This window comes from Cherax quadricarinatus, chromosome 36, assembly GCF_038502225.1.
Source record: "Cherax quadricarinatus isolate ZL_2023a chromosome 36, ASM3850222v1, whole genome shotgun sequence".
Classification (NCBI taxonomy): domain Eukaryota; kingdom Metazoa; phylum Arthropoda; class Malacostraca; order Decapoda; family Parastacidae; genus Cherax; species Cherax quadricarinatus.
In genome coordinates, this window is record NC_091327.1 from 7,923,414 (window position 1) to 7,946,574 (window position 23,161).

Sequence of the window (23,161 nt, forward strand, 5' to 3'; positions counted from 1 at the left end):
ATATTTATACAATTATTACAATATTGCATAACAGTAAATCTTCTATTTTTTGGTTTGAATAAAAATTCATTATATGAATAAAAAATAAAAATGGAATTCATTTGTAAAGCCTCAAAATGTAACTAATGAACAGAGGAAATGTTAGTTTAGTGCCAGGAATGCCTACATTGTTTATTCTGGACCCTATTTTGAAATTGGAATATTTTGAACTTTGTGTTAAATTGGCCAAATTACCAATTTCCGATCACTTTATTTTGTAGTTGAAACAGTTGACTTGGCGATTTCTTGTGCTCAATCGATAGAATAGAAGTAATACTAGTGAAATAGCTAAGAATTTGGTCGACTGGAATAATGTAATTGCCCTAAAATGGGAGTCAAAGTCGGCAAAATCGCCGATTTGTAAACATCACTGACACATCAAAATTTGCGAGGGCATAATTTTATCAATTTTCCATCAAATTTTGTACTTTTTGTTTTATTACTGTTACAAAAAAACACGATTCTAAAAAGCTTAGAGATCTCCAGTGAATACTAGAAAGGACTGCCCTTCTAGCAGCCAGCCTGTACTGGGTTTTCGTAACAATTAGTCAGTATTTTGGTCCAATTATCCATTAGAATTCAGTAAGAATTAATAGTGCTTCAGGATTACAAATGGTAGGCTACTAACTAGAGAAATTAAAATTTAATAAATTTATTAACCCTTTGACTGTTGTGGTCATATATATACGTCATAGGAGATACCGTGTTTGACGTATCTATACGCATGAATTCTAGCGGCTTCAAATCAAGCAGGAGAAAGCTGGTAGGCCCACATGTGAGAGAATGGGTCTCCTTGGTCAGTGTGCACCATATAAAAAAAATCGGGGAGCCAGTGGTGCATTGTGGGAATACCATTTCAGTCGTCCTTTTTCAGCATGTCTAGCGGTAAGAAATATGTGACTCCCCAGCAAATTTGGGACTCTTCTCTTCCCAAGTGATGCTCTAACACAGATGGAAGTGTCATTGAAGATCAATTTCATGATTTCGAGGAGTTTGAGACCAAAAGCAATGGAAGAGGAGGAGGAGGAAGAAGAGGAGGAGGAGGAAGAAGAGGAGGAGGAGGAGGAAGAAGAGGAGGAGGAGGAAGAAGAGGAGGAGCAAGGAAGGAGGAAGAGGAAGGAGGAAGAGGAAGGAGGAAGGAGGGAGGAGGAGGAAGGAGGGAGGAGGAGGAGGGAGGGAGGAGGAGGAAGGAGGGAGGAGGAGGAAGGAGGGAGGTGGAGGAAGGAGGGAGGAGGAGGAAGGAGGAAGAAGAAGAAGAGGAGGAAGAATAGGAAGAAGAGGAATAATAATAATAATAATAATACCTAATAATAATAATAATACCTAATAATAATAATATGTAATAATATGTTCCCTTGAGGCATGAAAACAGTTCACCCCATGACAGTGACAAGATAAGGGGAGATAACATCTGATAAGAGCTGACCTTTGATGAGCGTAAACGAGGGTGGAGGGAGGGGGGCAGCTGTCTATCTGTCAAGAGCCAGGAGGAGAAGGAGAAGAAGGAGGAGGAGAAGGAGAAGGAGGAGGAGAAGGAGAAGAAGAAGGAGGAGAAGGAGAAGAAGGAGGAGAAGGAGAAGGAGGAGGAGGAGAAGGAGAAGAGGGAGGAGGAGGAGAAGGAGATGGAGGAGGAGAAGAAGGAGAAGAAGGAGGAGAAGGAGAAGAGGGAGGAGGAGAAGGAGAAGAGGGAGGAGGAGAAGGAGAAGAGGGAGGAGGAGAAGGAGGAGGAGGAGAAGGAGAAGAAGAAGGAGGAGGAGAAGAAGGACGAGGAGGAGGAGAAGGAAAAGAAGGAGGAGGAGAAAGAGAAGAAGGAGGAGGAGAAGAAGGAGTAGGAGAAGGAGAAGGAAGAGGAGGAGGAGGAGGAGGAGAAGACAACGACGAACAAACATTTGTCTGTCTGTCTATTTGTCTGTCTGTCTATTTGTCTGTCTGCCAAGCTCCCTGTCTATCCGTCTAGCTCTGTCTCAGAGAGAGCCACAAGACTGTGTCATCATCACATTTACTCACATCTTCAAGCAGAGTATAGCACTTTGTCTGGATTTTTTGGGTTATCCTAGGTAATTTACACTATGTATACTTGTATTTATGTGTACCTGTGAGACAGAGAGAGAAAGAGATAGAATGAGGGAGAAAGATAATTAGATAGAATGGAGGGGAAGCAGCATCCTACCCCATTGTTTTGACAGGCGGGAGGGGGAGTGAGTAATGAGACAATATGTCATTTTGACAGCTGCCGACTCCTGACTCAAAACAATTATATGCCACACACTCGCACCCAAGACAAGCTTGCTGAATGGTGATAATAGCAGTTTTATGAAAGTATCTAGTGACTATATATGTGTATATATATTATAGAAACCAGAAGCAAGAAGGGAAGGCAGGAATGAAGGAAGGACTAGATGAAATGAAGGAAAAAAGTAAGGAAGGACAGATGAAGGAATGTAGGAAGAGGTGTGGAATGCCCTCCAGGTAGCCTCCAGGTAGGAAAGGAATGAAGGAAATTAGGAAGGAAGGAATGATGACACACGACCATTTACCTAGGATAACTACATAACACAACTGCCTGCTAATACTTTGAAGAAAACTGCTCAGACGAGGTGTTTTGTCTTTGCACATAAAAAAAAACTTCCACAAAAATTCACTCAGGCTGATTTTATGTGTGATGAGTGTAAAACACCACTGTGTATGACACCATGTTTTATGTGTGAGGAGTGTAAAACACCACTGTGTATGACACCATGTTTTATGTGTGAGGAGTGTAAAACACCATGTTTTATGTGTGAGGAGTGTAAAACACCATTGTGTATGACACCATGTTTTATGTGTGAGAGTGTAAAACACCACTGTGTATGACACCATGTTTGAAAGAGTTCCACAAGCTGCAGAACTTCTAGGAATATGTTCAGTGACTGTATATTGGTATATATATTATAGAATAATAGTAATAAAAAAATTTTTGTATTGTTTGTTTTTGTAAACAAGTTTTGTAAACAATATATTGATAATTATGTTTGTGTGCTTATTGTGTTGTATACAACGATTGTATATATGTACATTGCACCTTACTTTGGTCTCACAGGCCACATAAGTTATGTGAAAAAATAAAATAGTGAAAAAAACAACAAACTTTCAAATACAAGTAAACTAAAGTTTACCGGGTGAGCGGCAGCCGCCGCTGTTGCCATATGCGGCTCATTTTCTGCAAATTTCATGCCTCTATATCTGGGTAAGTACTGATGGGAAATTTTTTTTATGGGACTAAAACAATCAGAAAAATAATCTTAACATTTTCATAAGAAAAAATAATTTTTTTTTTTTTAATATTTTGCGACACCATGAGACACTTCAGGATTGGGCCTTTTGACAGTCAAAGGGTTAACCCTTTGACTGTCGAAGATTATTTTTCTGATTGTTTTAGTCCCCAAAAAAAAATTTTCCCATCAGTACTTACCGAGATATAGAGGCATGAAGTTTGCAGAAAATGAGCCACGTATGGCAACAGCGGCGACTGCCGCTCACCATTTGTCTCCATTCACTCCTATCAAACACGGTAAAGTTTAGTTTACTTGTATTTGAAGGTTTGTTGTTTTTTTCACTATTTTATTTTTTCACATAACTTATGTGGCCTGTGAGACCAAAGTAAGGTGCAATGTACATATATACACTCGTTGTATACAACACAATAAGCACACAAACATAATTATCAATATATTCTTGCCAAGACCCTCGCATTTACTTCTCTTACAACCCCATCTATAAATATATTAAACAACCACGGTGACATCACACATCCTTGTCTAAGGCCTACTTTTACTGGGAAAAAATTTCCCTCTTTCCTACATACTCTAACTTGAGCCTCACTATCCTCGTAAAAACTCTTCACTGCTTTCAGTAACCTACCTCCTACACCATACACTTGCAACATCTGCCACATTGCCCCCCTATCCACCCTGTCATACGCCTTTTCCAAATCCATAAATGCCACAAAGACCTCTTTAGCCTTATCTAAATACTGTTCACTTATATGTTTCACTGTAAACACCTGGTCCACACACCCCCTACCTTTCCTAAAGCCTCCTTGTTCATCTGCTATCCTATTCTCCGTCTTACTCTTAATTCTTTCAATTATAACTCTACCATACACTTTACCAGGTACACTCAACAGACTTATCCCCCTATAATTTTTGCACTCTCTTTTATCCCCTTTGCCTTTATACAAAGGAACTATGCATGCTCTCTGCCAATCCCTAGGTACCTTACCCTCTTCCATACATTTATTAAACAATTGCACCAACCACTCCAAAACTATATCCCCACCTGCTTTTAACATTTCTATCTTTATCCCATCAATCCCGGCTGCCTTACCCCCTTTCATTTTACCTACTGCCTCACGAACTTCCCCCACACTCACAACTGGCTCTTCCTCACTCCTACAAGATGTTATTCCTCCTTGCCCTATACACGTTTACAAAACTTGTTTACAAAAACTCCAAAACAATAAATACAAAAAATTGTTTATTACTATTGTTCTATAATATATATACCAATATACAGTCACTGAACATACTCCTAGAAGTTCTGCAGCTTGTGGAACTCTGTGGTGTTTTACACTCCTCACACATAAAACATGGTGTCATACACAGTGGTGTTTTACACTCTCACACATAAAACATGGTGTCATACACAGTGGTGTTTTACACTCTCACACATAAAACATGGTGTCATACACAGTGGTGTTTTACACTCCTCACACATAAAACATGGTGTCATACACAGTGGTGTTTTACACTCCTCACACATAAAACATGGTGTCATACACAGTGGTGTTTTACACTCTCACACAAAACATGGTGTCATACACAGTGGTGTTTTACACTCTCACACATAAAACATGGTGTCATACACAGTGGTGTTTTACACTCTCACACATAAAACATGGTGTCATACACAGTGGTGTTTTACACTCTCACACATAAAACATGGTGTCATACACAATGGTGTTTTACACTCACACATAAAATCAGTGTGTGTGCATTTTTGTTGAATTTTTTTTTTATGTGCAAAGACAAAACACCTCGTCTGAGCAGCTTTCTTCAAAGTATTAGCAGGCAGTTGTGTTATGTAGTTATCCTAGGTAAATGGTCGTGTGTCATCATTCCTTCCTAATTTCCTTCATTCCTTTCCTACCTGGAGGCTACCTGGAGGGCATTCCACCTCTCTTTCTACATTCCTTCATCTGTCCTTCATTACTTTTTTCCTTCCTTTCATCTAGTCCTTCCTTCATTCCTGCCTTCCCTTCTTGCTTCTGGTTTCTATAATATATATACACATATATAGTCACTAGATACTTTCATAAAACTCCTATTATCACCCTTCAGCAAGCTTGTCTTGTGTGCGAGTGTGTGGCTTATAATTGTTTTGATACAGGAGTCAGCAGCTGTCAAAGTGACATATTGTCTTATTAGTCACTCCCCCTACCGCCTGTCAAAACAATGGGGTCGGATGCTGCTTCCCCCTCCATTCTATCTAATTATCTTTCTCCCTCATTCTATCTCTTTCAATCTGTCACTCTCTCTCTCTCTCTGTCTATCTCTGTCTCACAGGTACACATAAATACAACTATACATAGTGTAAATTACCTAGGATAACCCAAAAAATCCAGACAAAGTGCTATACTCTGCTTGAAGATGTGAGTAAACGTGATGATGACACAGTCTTGTGGCTCTCTCTGAGACAGAGCTAGACGGATAGACAGGGAGCTTGGCAGACAGACAAATAGACAGACAGACAAATGTTTGTTCGTCGTCATCTCCTCCTCCTCCTCCTCCTCCTCCTCCTTCTCCTCCTTCTCCTCCTTCTCCTCCTTCTCCTCCTCCTCCTTCTCCTTCTCCTCCTCCTCCTCCTTCTTCTCCTTCTCCTTCTCCTCCTCCTCCTCCTCCTGGCTCTTGACAGATGGACAGCTGCCCCCCTCCCTCCACCCTCGTTTACGCTCATCAAAGGTCAGCTCTTATCAGATGTTATCTCCCCTTATCTTGTCACTGTCATGGGGTGAACTGTTTTCATGCCTCAAGGGAACATATTATTACATATTATTATTATTAGGTATTAGGTATTCTTCTTCTTCTTCTTCTTCTTCTTCTTCTTCTTCTTCTTCTTCTTCTTCTTCTTCTTCCTCCTCCTTCCACCTTCCACCTTCCTCCTCCTCCCTCCTCCTCCCTCCCTTCTTCCTCCTCCTCCCTCCTTCTTCCTCCCTCCCTCCCTCCTTCCTCCTCCTCCCTCCCACCTCCTCCCTCCTTCTTTCTCCTCCCTCCTTCTTCCTCCTCCCTCCTTCCTCCTCCTCCCTCCTTCCTTCCTCTTCCTCCTCTTCTTCCTCCTCCTCTTCCTCCTCCTCCTCCTCCTCCTCCTCCTCCTCCTCCTCCTCCTCCTCCTCCACCTCCTCCATTGCTTTTGGTCTCAAACTCCTCGAAATCATGAAATTGATCTTCATTGACACTTCCATCTGTGTTAGAGCATCACTTGAGAAGAGAAGAGTCCCAGATTTGCAGGGAAGTCACATATTTCTTACCGCTAGACATGCTGAAAAAGGACGACTGAAATGGTATTCCCACAATGCACCACTGACTCCCCGATTTTTTTTATATGGTGCACACTGACCATGGAGACCCATTCTCTCACATGTGGGCCTACCAGCTTTCTCCTGCTTGATTTGAAGCCGCTAGAATTTATGCGTATAGATACGTCAAACACGGTATCTCCTATGACATACATATACGACCGCGACAGTCAAAGGGTTAAGTATAGTCTAGAGGTATATTATCAAATTAAATTAAATTAATCGATTCAAACAAATTAATATTAATCACTTCTCTTGTGTACAGTAGTATTGTGCTGAAAGCACATATCACATTCATAAGTCTTAAGTACCGTTTGGTACAGTAGCATTTAATAATACAATATACAAATAAGTTTGTGTGTATGTGTGTAAGTGCTCTAAGTAGTTCACTATGTCTCACGACTCGACTAGACTTAAACAAGTGACTGATAAAGTCCTCAAATAAACTAACTTCTTGACCAACTGGCAATCAGAACAACTTGCTAGAACAATAAAACAACTGATAAGCCAAACAACAATATAACAAGCAACTGCGACACAGAATCAGGAACAAGGAGATAATATAACGACACTAAGTAGGGACCATCAGCAGATCCTCCACAAAAGTCACAAATCTCCCATACTACTGAATTTAAGTTCAGCATAAGAAAATCCCCGACTGTGACAGTGCACAGATACCAGTACAAATTAGGTCAGAAGCTACAGCTCAGGACCTGAGTTTCTCAGTGTCTATGCGACACACAACCTCAGTACAACGTCGAAAATCACTAAGTCTATACAATGTTCTGTGAACAGAGTCTCCAGAACTAACAACAACAATAATAAGAAAGAGATGATCTTCCAACAAGGGCCAATAAGGGAGATTTAGGCTCGTCTTGTCTAGAATATGTCCAACCACCAAGCGAGTCTAGACCATACTGAATACTTCAGGTGAGGTGAGAACAGCCCCCCTCGATCACGTGATAGCTCCGTGGACAGTTGCAGCTCAGCAACAATGTGAAGCCGGCAGAGTAACGAGCCACCAGCGATAATTACAGTAGTTAGACAATCAAGACTTGAACTATGAGCACATAATAATATGTTACATCCTACCTAACAAAAGTAACTAAGACAAGTAATAATATAAAGCAATATATTCACAATTTAGCTATTATCGCAAATATAAGCAATATAAAATTACATGAAAAGGTAATATACATTATATACATAATAATATATGTCATATACATTGTAAGCCATTCAGGGGTTGCAACACCCTCCCAACACGACAAACGGTCGCACTAGAGGTTGCATTAATGTCTTTCACATTACTGATTACTGATGTCACTTTAATAACAATATAATATTGAAATAAATCAGTCACTCTTATGCCAAGCACTTCTATAATTTTTTAGTGTCTATATCACTAAGATATGCCCCTAGAACTAGGGCAGTACATAGTATTGTATCTCTGCATACTCGTGGTTATGTACATCAGTGTAGAGACAGGATAGCATAGACAGGCATGACACGTTGAGGCTCGATCATAGTAGTGGAGACTGCATATAAACAATAGTCTTGTGCTCTAGACAGGAGACAACATTTCACTCTTAAGTAGTGGTTGTGGAATGCTATGCAGTATGGACATCTGAGTTTGAAACAGCTTAAGGTGTGTAGTGAGGGAGGGGGTCTGCGGCAGGACTGTTCCGCCACGCAGTAACATCGCCCACACAACACTACAAACTCATCACTCAGCTTCTGTTTCCAACTGTTTCCTCACACACATATCACTACTGTGAATATATAAATATAATAATTAGACATGAGTATATATAATTAACATGGGCTGGAGAGATTATGTTACTTTACTGAATTTGACGTAGCAAGTAACAAAAGGTATTTGGACATAAAATTACGTTAATTTAATGTAACATAATTATTAAGGACGTGACAGAGCATCAGCAATTACATTACAATGACCACTTATGTGTTTTATACTAATAGAATAAGGTTGGATTCTGAGAGCCCACCTCATGATCCTAGCATTCTTACTCTTCATAGTATTTATGTAAGTGAGTGGATTGTGGTCTGAAAAAGCATTAATTTTAAATGGGGAAGTGCCCAAATACACGTCAAAATGTTCCAAGGACACCACAAGAGCTAGAGCCTCTTTCTCAATAGTGGCATAATTTTTCTGGTGTCGTTTAAGCTTAGATGAATAGTAACATATAGGATGGAGAATGTCAGTGGATGTTGACTGTTGGAGTAGCACAGCTCCCACTGCATAACCACTCGCATCTATATGTAAAAAGATGGGAAGATTGAAATTAAGACTCCTCAACACTGGAGCAGAGGAAAGCAAATGCTTCAACCTTTTCAGCAAGTCTGAAGAATCTCTAGTCCAGATGAACTGAACTTTGCTACTAGTGAACACAGCGAGAGGTGTAGGTGGAGGTGTGTGTGCTGGCTTGCCTGTCACTTGACACACATGGCAGCGTCGCACATGATCAGCTACTGTTTCCTTCATATTTGGCCAAGTAAAATGTTTTGCTAGTTTACCGAGTGTCTTCTTGACACCCAAATGTCCTCCAATGGGACTATTGTGAGCAAAATCAATGGCTTGTTCATGAAATGTAACTGGTAACACTATGAGATGCTTGACTGTGGTGGAAACACTATCAGCTGAAAACTTGCATGTATTTTTCTCCATCAGTACACCGTTACTATAATAGTAACAATTATCGAGATCCTTTGCTTCACTCTCAGTAACTGCTATATCTCTCAGTCTTTCCAGTGACTGATCAACAAACTGATCCTTGATTAAATCATCATGAGTTAGAAATTTAACGTCAGTTGTGTCCTGACTTGGTTGATGACTGGGGGGAGTTGGTGTTAATGTCCCTGGGTGCAGAGCATCATTAAACAACATATTCAAGCCCAAATCATTGTCATCCACTAACTCAACAGGAAACAGGGATGGTTGTTGAATCTTCCACATAGCTCTAGTAATTGCGCTGAGAGGAAATAAAATAGGTTTCTCTCTACAAGCTTCAATGGCATAATTATCATCAGTGTTATTATCAATCACAAGTGGTTCCTTACATATACCAGCATGAAGGATATCGTTCCCTATCAACAAGTTCACTGACCTGATGGGAAATACACCACTGGATATACCCACTGAAATATAACCAGTATAATAGCTTGTTTCAATGTAAACTTTGTGCAGAGGTACTTTTACAACAGCCCCTCCATAGGCTTCTAACAATACATCTATCTTGCAATAGGTATCATCAGTTATGGGCAGTACATCTTCTCTTAATTAATAACGTGAGATAACTGCCAGTGTCTCTGAAAGTAATTATCTCGGTTAGATGTGATTCGTCAAATCCTACTTTACCTCTCCATAAGTAAGGACTCATCGCTGAACGAATCTTTTCGTCAGATACACTTTCTGACTCTAGTCATCTGTTCTGAGTAACATTATCTAAAACAGTAGGATTAGAGGTATTACTAGGATTTTGGTGCCTTTGTTGCACGGGAGAGGATACGACTTGAGTGGGGGCCCCAGCCGCACGACTGCTTCTCTTATCTCTTTCTAACTTATAGCAATACTCTCTTGTATGTCCTTTTCTGTTACAATAGGTACATTTAACTTTCCTCTTCTCGATATCAGATTTCTGTCTAACCACAGAGACAGGTTCAGGATTGTGAGTTTTCCTGGTAAAGGTACGAGAAGTTAAAGTAGCAGGTACATCAGGCCGGCAATGAGCAGCTGATTTAGGTTGCCAACTTCTAGGACAATTTTTAGTTACCTTGCTTCTCTGTTTTTTAGTACATACAAGTTTGTGAGAAATCTCGTAATTGTCTGCTTATGCTGCAGTTTTCAGAATATCCGAGGTAGTATGATCGATCAGATATTCTTGTGTATCAGCAGACATACAGTTGTTAAACTCTTCGTGAAGTATCAACTGAACAAGGCTGTCGTAGTTGTTACATTTCACAGATCTACACCGTCTCTCAAATGCAACTTTTTTTCTCACGAGCAAACTCTACACAAGTTTGATCTTGTCGTTGTTGTAACGTACGAAATGCACATTGATAACTTACAGGCAACAAGTTATATGTCTCTAGAATAGTTTGCTTGACAGCGTCATAACTAATGTACTTGGCAAATGGTAAAGCAGCAGTACAAGTTTGAGCTCTTCCTGTCAAAGCTGTGTGCAACAAGGTAGCCCAGTGCTTACGTGGCCAGTTCATAGCACGTGCCCGGTTCTCAAACACATCAAAATAGGTGTCTAAGTCACTTTCAAAAAACTTAGGAACTATGGATGCAGCTTTCTGCACATTAAATGTGTCCTGTGATCTATCAGTCTGTTGTCTTCGAAGATGAACATTTTCTCTCTGGAAATCTTCTTCGTTCAATTTCCTCTGTGCCTCTATTTGTGCAGTCTGCAACATAATGAGGCGTTCCAACCTCTCAAACTGTTCCTGATAGATAGGACCAGTGGGTAATGGAGGAGTAGGGAAATTAACATGTCTTTCTGGACAGTCCTTAGGTCGGGCACCTCGTCCAGCAGTCCCTTGAGAGTCTAGATCTGGTCTATGATAAGTAGATACAGGTGTAGCATACACGGTACTAGTATGAGGCTGAGTCATACTACCAGCTATACTCTGTACTATTGAGCCAGTGATGCGTGAAGGCATGAACGAGAACAAAATTTCATTAGGCTCAGACACTTCTGCCATAGTTGCACTTTCTTCTAAGTCATCAAATAGAGTCATACTTCCTAATTGTGACACTAGGCTTTCTGTATCTAAATCATAATCAAACATCTCTGTATGAGCAGGAAACAATATATCTTTAATTAATGCTCTGACAGTTTCTGCGGTGTAATTCCTGTTATACCTCACACCAAGATATTTGGCTGCTCGCCAACACGTCTGCAGTTTTAATGTACTCAACTTAAAGTCAGAGTATCAATTAACTGTTTCACTTTGACGTACATCACGAAAATAAGTGTACTACGAGAGAGTGATTATGGGAAACTATAATCCTAATTGGAATTTTAGTGTTGGCGGTCTTAGAGCTAGAGCTCATAAACAGTATTTCCATCTCTTTGAATCAAGAGACTCAGTCAGGTACATGCATCCACCTGGTATGTTGTACAAGACTAAACTCAAAGTCTTCAGATTAGGAAAGTACTCAAAGTGTTTGATCATAGAGTTACTAGTATTGTAGATGAATGGTTCAGAGAACGACATGTTGATAAATTAGACACATGTGCAACTCTTGGGTATCTTTATTGAAGAAACGTTTCGCCACACAGTGGCTTCATCAGTCCATACGTAGGAGAAACTTGAAGAACAGGAGGAGAATGAAGTAATCAGTCCCTCAACCTTGAGTCGATGTGTTCAGTCCATCAATCTTGAATAGAATACGGCATATGAGCAGAGAAGCAGCTTATAAACCGTATGGCAGGAGAGGTGCAGCAGTCATAGGTGGTGTCACATTTGTTCAATGTGGAAGTAGATCGTGCCCAAGAATTAGGCAAGCGAAGAATTCCTAAGTATTAAGATCCCAATAAGTTGCAGTGTCTGACAGGTTTGTAGATGAATGGTTCAGAGAACCGACATGTTGATAAATTAGACACATGTGCAACTCTTGGGTATCTTTATTGAGGAAACGTTTCGCCACACAGTGGCTTCATCAGTCCATACATAGGAGAAACTTGAAGAACAGGAGGAGAATGAAGTAATCAGTCCCTCAACCTTGAGTCAATGTGTTCAGTCCATCAATCTTGAATAGAATACGGCATATGAGCAGAGAAGCAGCTTATAAACCGTATGGAAGGAGAGGTGCAGCAGTCATAGGTGGTGTCACATTTGTTCAATGTGGAAGTAGGTCGTGCCCAAGAATTCGGCAAGCGAAGAATTCCTAAGTATTAAGATCCCAAGAAGTTGCAGTGTCTGACAGGTATTCTGCCATATTCTATTCAAGATTGATGGACTGAACACAGCGACTCAAGTTTGAGGGCCTGATTACCCCATTCTCCTCTTGTTCTTCAAGTTTCTCCTACGTATGGACTGATGAAGCTACTGTGTGGCGAAACGTTTCCTCAGTAAAGATACCCAAGAGTTGCACATGTGTCTAATTTATCAACATGTCGGTTCTCTGAACCATTCATCTACAAACCTGTCAGACACTGCAACTTATTGGGATCTTAATACTTAGGAATTCTTCGCTTGCCTAATTCTTGGGCATGACCTACTTCCACGTTGAACAAATGTGACACCACCTATGACTGCTGCACCTCTCCTGCCATATGGTTTATAAGCTGCTTTTCTGCTCATATGCCGTATTCTATTCAAGATTGATGGACTGAACACATCGACTCAAGGTTGAGGGACTGATTACCTCATTCTCCTCCTGTTCTTGAAGTTTCTCCTACGTATGGACTGATGAAGCCACTGTGTGGCGAAACGTTTCCTCAATAAAGATACCCAAGAGTTGCACATGTGTCTAATTTATCAGTTACTAGTATGTCAAACTGGACAATTTCTCCAACACCTTGGATCAAGAGCATCCCGGACAGGCCCCCATTTGTTACAAAAAACGCGATTCTTAAAAGCTTAGAGATCTCCAGTGAATACTAGAAAGGACTGCCCTTCTAGCATCCAGCCTGTTACTGGGTTTTCGTAACAATTAGTCAGTATCCTGGTTCACTTATCCATTAGAATTCAATAAGAATTAATAGTGCTTCAGGATTACAACTGGTAGGCTACTAACTAGAGAAATTAAAATTTAATAAATTTATTAAGTATAGTCTAGAGGTATATTATCAAATTAAATTAAATTAATCAATTCAAACAAATTAATATTAATCACTTCTCTCATGTACAGTAGTATTGTGCTGAAAGCACATATCACATTCATAAGTCTTAAGCACCGTTTGGTACAGTAGCATTTAATAATACAATATACAAATAAGTTTGTGTGTATGTGTGTAAGTGCTCTAAGTAGTTCACTATGTCTCACGACTCGACTAGACTTAAACAAGTGACTGATAAAGTCCTCAAATAAACTAACTTCTTGACCAACTGGCAATCAGAACAACTTGCTAGAACAAAACAACTGATAAGCCGAACAACAATATAACAAGCAACTGTGACACAGAATCAGGAACAAGGAGATAATATAACGACACTAAGTAGGGACCATCAGCAGATCCTCCACAAAAGTCACAAATCTCCCATACTACTGAATCTAAGTTCAGCATAAGAAAATCCCCGACTGTGACAGTGCACAGCTACCAATACAAATTAGGTCAGTAGCTACAGCTCAGGACCTGAGTTACTCAGAGTGTCTATGCGACACACAACCTCAGTACAACGTCGAAAATCACTAAGTCTATACAATGTTCTGTGAACAGAGTCTCCAGAACTAACAACAATAATAAGAAAGAGACGATCTTCCAACAAGGGCCAATAAGGGAGATTTAGGCTCGTCTTGTCTAGAATACGTCCAACCACCAAGCGAGTCTAGACCAGACTGAATACTTCAGGCGAGGTGAGAACAGCCCCCCTCGATCACGTGATAGCTCCTTGGACAGTTGCAGCTCAGCAACAATGTGAAGCCGGCAGAGTAATGAGCCACCAGCGATAATTACAGTAGTTAGACAATCAAGACTTGAACTATGAGCACATAATATGTTACATCCTACCTAACAAAAGTAACTAAGACAAATAATAGTATAAAGCAATATATTCATGATTTAGCTATTATCGCAAATATAAGCAATATAAAATTACATCAAAAGGTAATATACATTATATACATAATAATATACATCATATACATTGTAACCCATTCAGGGGTTGCAACAGTTACCTTCAGAAAAAGATTCTCTACCATTTCATAAGAAAAAATAAATTTTTTTTTTTTAAATTTTTGGACCCTGGTGTGCACTTTGAAATTTGGCCTCTGGACCCTGAAAGGGCTAAAACCCTTGCTCATCTTTCACGGGGGGGCCTGATCGTAGAACTCTTCTTTAACTACATTCAGCCCTAATTTTATTGAAACTCAATTATGGCGACCGGATAATTTCAGCGGCTTCTCCTGCAACTGTTTCTAGACTTGATCCCATCCATCACCAGGGATTACGTTTATGCCTCGGTGCATTTCGCTCTTCATCTGTTGAGAGCCTCTGTGCAGAGGCAAATACAGTAGACCATTAACAAAAAAAGTCACAATACCGAGACTGGAACAACATATAAATAACCTGCACATAGAAGAGAAGAGCTTACGACGATGTTTCGGTACGACTTGGACCATTTACGAAGTCACACTAACAAAAAGGAGAGCAGGATGGATATATATAGGCAGGAGGTGGCAGTAGTAGTGGTACTAATGGAGGGAAGGAAGTAGTAGTGGGGAGGTAGTAAGAGTAGGAGGGACCAGTCAAATACTAAGAAAGAGGAGCACTGCAAGGGAGCTAGGTGCCCACAGAGGGTAAGAGCAAAAACACTGAGGGAGGGAAAAACAAATAAATAAAGAAGGAACAAATACACAGGACAGAAGAAAGACAACCCAAAGGAGAAAGAGGAAAGGGGAAGAGGGAGAAGAAGAAAAAAGGGGGAATCAGATTAGGTCACGAGTGTTCTGAAGTTTGGAGCATTTTACAATGTAGTGGGAGAGGAAGGCATCTACAGACACAAAGCCAGGACGAAGATTCATACAAGGAAAGTTGTGTATTAGGGAGGATTCAACCAGACGGCAAACTTCCAATTTTAACAGTGGCCATCTGGTTGAATCCTCCCTAATACACAACTTTCCTTTTATGAATCTTAGTCCTGGCTTCATCTCTGTAGATGCCTTCCTCTCCCACTACATTATAAAATGCTCCCAACTTCAGAACACTCATGACCTAATCTGATTCCTCCTTTTTTCTTCTCCTTTTTCCTCTTTCCTCTTTCTCCTTTGGGTTGTCTTTCTTCTGCCCTGTGTATATGTTCCTTATTTCTTTATTTATTTATTTGTTCCCCCCCCCTTAGCATTCTTTCTCTTACTCTCTGTGGGCACCTAGCTCCCATGCAGTGCTCCTCTTTCTTAGTATCTGACTGGCCCCTCCTACTCTTACTACCTCCCCACTACTACTTCCTTCCCTCCACTACTGCCGCCGCCACCACCGGCGCCTCCTCCTCCTCCTCCTCATGCCTATATATACCCATCCTGCTCTCCTTTTCGTTAGTGTGACTTTGTAAATGGTCCTAGTCAGACCAAAACATCGTCGTAGGCTCCTCTCTTTTATGTGCGAGTTATTTGTGTACAGTAGACCATTATTTAACACGGTAGTTATGTTTCTGAAAACGCTGTCGGGTAAAAAACTTTGTTACACAAACTGAGGAACTTATGGGAAAAATAGGGTTACGTTCCTGAGAGCCCCAAAAAAGCCAAACAACTTTTTTTTAGGCCTCCACATCTTATAAAAATAAAAGTGAATATGTAATTGTTGTTCATTGTTGTGATGTATTATGTTGTTTTTACTGCTTAACCCTTTCAGGATCTGTGCCGTAGATCTACGGCTATACGTTGAGGGCCCAAACTGTAGATCTATGCCATGAGCACAGCTCACTCTGATAAGCTGTGAGTGGTAAATTTGGGCCTAGATATGAGAGAATACACCTATGTGATATGTGTGTACCACATAAAAGAAATCCTGCAACACAGTGCATAATGAGAGAAAAAACTGAGACCGTAATTTTCGATTAAAACAGCGACTTTGCAGTGTTTTTTCGTATGTTTTTTATAGTTGTGTTTGTGATTTCTTGGTCTCATTTGATAGAATGGAAGATATATTACAGAAATAGAGAAGATATCGATTGGGTTTAGTAAAAGAAATCACTTGAAACTCAGCTCAAAGTAGCTGAAATGTTGAATTTTTGCTGATGTTCAAGAGTAAACAAATGACCTCACATGTCTAATACACACAGCTGGTGGGTCTAATATACGTTCACAAATGTGGTGATATTATTTATACAATTATTACAATATTGCATAACAGTAAATCTTCTATTTTTTGGTTTGAATAAAAATTCATTATGTGAATAAAAAATCAAAATGGAATTCATTTGTAAAGCCTGAAAACATAACTAATGAACAGAGGAAATGTTAGTTTAGTGCCAGGAATGCCTACATTGTTTATTCTGGACCCTATTTTGAAATTAGAATATTTTGAACTTTGCATTAAATTGGCCAAATTACCAATTTCCGATTACTTTATTTTGTAGTTGTAACAGTTGACTTGGCGATTTCTTGTGCTCAATCGATAGAATAGAAGTAATCTAGTGAAATAGCTAAGAATTTGGTCGATTGGAATAATGTAATTGGCCTAAAATGGGAGTCAAAGTCGGCAAAATCGCCAATGCGTAATTATCGCTGACACATCAAAATTCGCGAGAACATAATTTCGTCAATTTTCCATCAAATTTTGTACTTTTTGTTTTATTACCTTCAGAAAAAGATTCTCTACCATTTCATAAGAAAAAATAACAAAATTATTTTATAAAAACTCTTGGACCCTGATGCGCACTTTGAAATTTGGCCTCTGGACCCTGAAAGGGTTAAGACTACAAATGTAACAGAAATAATAGTATTTCTTACCTTTAATTGTGGATGCTGGTGTTTGTGGATGATTGTGAAGAGAGTGGAGAGTTATGTTGTGGTCCTACTGGGCTGAGGTGGATGGTAGAGGTTCTGGTACTGAAGTTGATGGTTGTACCAGAGTGTCTAATTTTAAGTCATTCAGTCAATCAAGTGATTCAGTAAGTCTCAAGTTGTTCAGTAAGTCAGTCAAGTGATTCAGTAAGTCAGTCAGGTGATTCAGTAAGTCAGTCAAGTGATTCAGTAAGTCAGTCATTCAGTAAGTCAGTCAAGTGATTCAGTAAGTCAGTCATTCAGTAAGTCAGCCATTCACACAAACTTATGTTTACTTCTCTTTTATGTGTACAAAGTAACACTTCATTATGGCCACAGGATGTCTTGCCTAATATCTTTGTTTCCTTCATTAATTCTATGACTTAAATGCTTACACCTTTTCTTGCCACTTTAAGCAAAACTGGTATGCCTACTGGTTTTCATGATTGCTTGGCAGATGCAAGATATAGCAGTTAAAAGATCAAAACACAATTCACAATCACAAGCTTGTAGCAGAGAAGTTGGACTGGACAAGTGTGAAGTACGAATGCTGGGGTGGTGTTGGGAGGTGGCTGGGGACAGCAGGAGGTCTATCCCGCTGACCCACAACAAGGCAGCCGCTTGAGGAAAAGTGAAGTGTTTTTTTGTCCTTTCTGCAAACTGAACCGTGTTAAATTAATCTTTCGATGTGTAACATAAAATTGTGTCGCAATTCTTCAGTCGTGCTATACCCAAATCGTACCAAATAAACTTGTGCTAAATGATGGTCTACTGTATTCCATCCTTGACCGATCACCATGATGCTCATTGCCTTTACTATTATGTTCGCTCTTATGACCTCCGCAATCCTTCCATATATAGGATAGTCACAGATGTTAGTAGATGTTCTTTATTTGTTCGTTACCCTGTTTACTCCATCCCTTTTCTTTATGCCTACATTTGCTCTTGTCTTCTCTTCAGTTATCACCTTTTTATGTTTATGTAGCATCTAACTTTTCCCTACCCCCTTGGAATATTCCAACAGTTTGTGTCTGTTCTTTCCCACTGCCATGCACAAAAGCCCAGCTGCCTATGGTGGCTTCTTGCTCTCTTTTTCTTAACCACTTCTGATTTCATTCTTATGCCATTGCAGTATACACCAATGGTTCCAAGTCTTCTGACAGCATTGGATTTGCACCAGTGTTTCTGGACAGCATTGTGCAAGGGATTTTATTATCTTTGGATGGTATTTTTACAGCTGAATTGTATGCCAGTCTCGTAGCACTTTTCCGTATTGCATCTATGCCGGTGTCACCATTTGTGGCAGTTTCAGACTCCCTTAGTGCTTTATAGGCTATAAGAAAATTTGATACACCTCATCCCCTGGTTCTTCGCATCCAATTTTGGTTACACCGTATCCCTGGCAAGCGCAAAGATATTATTTCTTGTTGGGTCCCTGGTCATGTTGACGTACAGGGCAATGAACAGGCAGACACTGCTGCATGGTCAGCAGTACATGACCTCCCAGTTTCATTTAGAGGTGTTCCATTCACAGGCTATTTTGCTGTAATTGCTACCCGCCTTTGTACCCATTGGCAACAACGTTGGTCTGAGCTGCTACATAACAAATTGCATTCTATTAAACCAAGTATAGGTTTCTGGCTGTTTTCTTGTCATCTGTGTCGAGGTTGGGAGATAAAGCTCATGGTTCAGGGAGAGTGACCCAGTAGCGACCAGTGAAGAGGCAGGGCCAGGAACTATGACTCGACCCCTGCAACCACAACTAGGTGAGAGTACAACTAGGTGAATACACTTTCCAATCTTCACGTTGGCCACACTTGTCTTGCTCTCGAGTATCTAATGGAGAGGTGCCCTGTTCTGCTCCGTGAGAATTGCCGGGATCCAGTTTCTGTTGGACTACCCACTCTATCAATGAGCACACAAAATTTGCCTCCAGCTGCCTTTGCTTTACCTTTTTTTCTTGTTGATGGACTCTCTTTTAACTTACTCTCTCATTGGCTTTTTGACAGCAACTGATTTACTGCATAAACTTTGATGGTGATGCCTCTAGCACTCCTCACAGCCCTTTCTACCTCTCCCTCTTGCTACCCTCTACCCCTGCACTATCCACTGCTCCGCTGCACTCCATGACCTAATAATAATCCCTCTCCCTCTTGCTACCCAATACCCCTGCACCCTTCCCTACCCTGCTGTGTTGTATGACCCATGTAGGTTTAGCACTTCTTTTTATTATGTATAATATACAGCAGTGTACACTTCTCTCTTCCAATACATTATAAACACAAGTGGGAGGAAGGTGATCAGTAACCCTAAGTCTGCTCTTCAAGCACTTCAGAATTCTATTTAAAAAATAGATACTAGGAACTTCATAATAGACATTAAAAATGACCTAAAATGTACTCAAAAGCTTATGTATTTCATTGGTGTGGATAGCTTCCCACATAGGGCTCATCTATCATGATAACAATGATAGTGAAGTTAGGTCAACCAGTAACTGGCTGGAGGTGGAGTTATAACTGGACATCCCTCACTCCATTGTTAAAATCATTCTATTGAAATACATTTGCTGTTAGACTAAGAAAACAGATTCCTAGAGACCTGAAAGTACTAGTATCAAGCATTTTGACTTGATCCTGTCAGAAAGTGTTTATATGGGCAAGGAAAAAAATATGTCCAGTAGATTGTGCAAGAGAGTGATAGGTTTGAGCGAGGTTGGGCTAGCATCTGTGGTGGCAGAATAATGTGCAAGAGTGACTGCCTGAGTGAGACTGGGCTAATGTCAGCAGTGGCAAAGTAGTGTGCGAGAGTGACTGCCTGAGTGAGGTTGTGCTAATGTCAGCAGTGACAGTACAGTATTGCAGCCACAGGCCAGCCTCACCTCACTGCGTTATATTACATGTAAGTTCTGTGAAAAGGAAGAGGTGCACCACCTTTACCATTATGTAATGGAGTATCCACCTGCCAATGACTAGATCTGGTTGAATGTTATTACAACTGGGTGAATACTTTGTGTACTAGTACCAGGGTACTTGACCATATCCTCGTCTTAACACTGTATGTACCAGTATCTGTTAGCAGTCTACTGATGCTCCACTTGTATACATGCACATTTTATAATATATATAGTATATGTGTACTTGTATGTGTATACATGCACGAGTATTATGTATGTACTGTATGCATATGTATGTATGAGTGTTATGTATGTACTGTATATGCATAAATTTTAAAACTATATACAATACCGATAGGTTGATAAGTAAGACACGTGCAGCAGTTAGGTATCTTTATTCCAGAATGTTTTGCCTACACAGTAGTCTTCTTCAGTCAAGTAGAGAAAAATTGGCAGAAGCAGTAGAGATATGAAGACGATGTAATCAGTTCATCACTACTTCTTCAAGGGTGATGGACAGATGACAGCGTCTTCACATCTCTGCTGCTTCTGCAAACTCATCTGTACTCAACTGAAGGAGCCTGCTGTTTGGGCAAAATGTTTTGGAATAGAGATGCCTAACTGTTGTCTTACCCACTGTACATGCATATATATAAGTGTTCATGTGTACATGTATAGATACTCATGTGTGTGCATAAGTATAATACATAAGAAATACTGATGTAAGCACATGTGTAACTGTAATATAGAAGATAGTAACAGACCACTACTGATGTCATGTGTCCTCTTCTATATACCATATGTACAAATAAAGGAGGTTACTTCCAGTATATGCTTTTAAACTTATAATGATTCTGAATGGTTAGCTGCTGTGTGTGTGTATGTACGTATGTACATGTATGTGTACATTGCTAATGTTAAATAATATTTACAGGGTAGTAAAGGTAAGAAGCCTGAGATAGCATCAGTGCTGGCTCCTTATGATGCTACCAGCAGTAACCAACTGAGTCTACAGCGAGGACAACTGGTGATGATACGCAAGAAAACTGCTTCTGGATGGTGGGAAGGAGAACTACAGGTAATATTGAAACTTACTAATGTATGTTGTAACACACACACACACACACACACACACACACACACACACACACACACACACACACACACAACATACACCCACAGCATACACACACACACACACACACACACACACACACACACACACACACACACACACACACACACACACACACACACACACACACACACACACACACACACACACACACACACACACACACACACACACACACACACACACACACACACACACACACACACACACACACACACACACACACACACACACACACACACACACACACACACACACACACACACACACACACACACACACACACACACACACTCACTGGCCAGTGCAATGGAGAGAACTGTTAGGGCTTTAAACTAGACATAGTGGTATGGTTTTTTTTGGAAAAGCAATGAAGCCTCAGTGTAGTGGTATTGTGAGTTTTAGGGAAACCAATTATAGACAGAACGAGGTAGAGTTATTGGTGAATATTGGAAAGCCAGTGCCACTAGATGACAAGGACAGTAATAGGGATAGTGGAAGAAGAGAAATGAGCAGGAAGGAAAAAGAGAAGGAAGAGTTTTTAAATTTATATTATACAAATATGTATTCGTAGTGCTAGAAATAAGATGGACGAATTGAGATTAGTTGCAAGTGGTGGTAACATTGACATATTTGCCATAACTGAGACATGGTTTAATATGAAAAATTGAGACATGCCTGCTGAATGTCACATTCATGGTTTTAAATTGTTCCACATAGAAACTTTGGAAATGGGGGTGGGGCGACACTGTATATCTGAGATCACTTAAATTGCTGCCTGGAAACTGGTATAAAGTCTAAAATAACACATACAGAGTCTGTTTGGGTAGAATTTTCAGGTGTGACATACTGTCCCCCAAACTTGGATAAGGACCAAGGAAGACTACTTTGGGAGGAAATTGTTAGGGCCACAAGGCACTATAACACAGTAATTCTAGGACACTTTAACTTTAGTCAGATTGATTAGAATTCCTTGACTGGGAATATAGAGTCTAACAACTTCTTAGAGGTAGTTCAGGATTGTTTTTTAAAGTAGCTTGTTACAGAGCCTACAAGGGGAAATAACCTGCTTGACTTGGTTCTAGCAAACGAGAAAACCTTTGTTAATAATTTAGAAATTACAGAGTAACTTGGCGCAAGCAACCACAAATCAATTAACTTTAGCATTGAATTGAAGTATAATAGTAGGGATAATTCAGAAACAGTCCCAGATTTTTGCTTAGCAGATTACAATGGGCTTAGAGAACTTCTGTCATCTGTGGACTGGGGTAACAAAGAGAGCTATCAGTATTACAGTTTTCTAACCACTTTGCATGCTGCCCAAAGAACATTTATTCTGTACCATACAATATTTACTATTGAAACTACAGTGGAACCTCTGCTTGTGAGCACATCCACATGCGAGTTTTTCCAAATATGAGCAGTCAGTGGGTCAATTTTTTGCTTTCATATGCGAGCAAAATTTCCATAAGCGAGCAGACCTCAAGGCAGGTGCCTTGACGCTGGTGAGGGGCTTTTGCTCTTGATCTTGGGAACTGTATCTCATTTGTTTGTTGGACTATCTTATTGAAACTTGGGCAATGTATGATGGAAAGATGCTTCTCAACATAATAATAATAATAATAATAATAATAATAATAATAATAATCAGATGTAAAATAATAATACAGGTCCTCCATCACAAATCCGGCATCATTGGGACCTGTAGTGTGCTCGATTACAGAGTGGTTAGGTTAGAATACACTTAATAAAATTAACCAACTTGACTTACACAAAGTTCATTGAATATCGGCAAAAATCAAACAT

The 23,161-nt window shown here is 40.0% G+C and overlaps 1 protein-coding gene across 5 annotated transcripts in view; it reads left to right on the plus strand.

The window, feature by feature from the left end:
* The window catches only part of LOC128691434 (intersectin-1), a 203,797-nt gene that overhangs the window by 171,296 nt on the left and 9,340 nt on the right, over nucleotides 1-23,161 (plus strand). For all 5 annotated transcript variants that reach the window (XM_070091691.1, XM_070091692.1, XM_070091693.1 and 2 more), the window contains one exon: nucleotides 21,155-21,298. In XM_070091691.1, coding sequence (XP_069947792.1) covers nucleotides 21,155-21,298 — 144 coding nt within the window. The remainder of the gene's footprint in view (nucleotides 1-21,154; nucleotides 21,299-23,161) is intronic.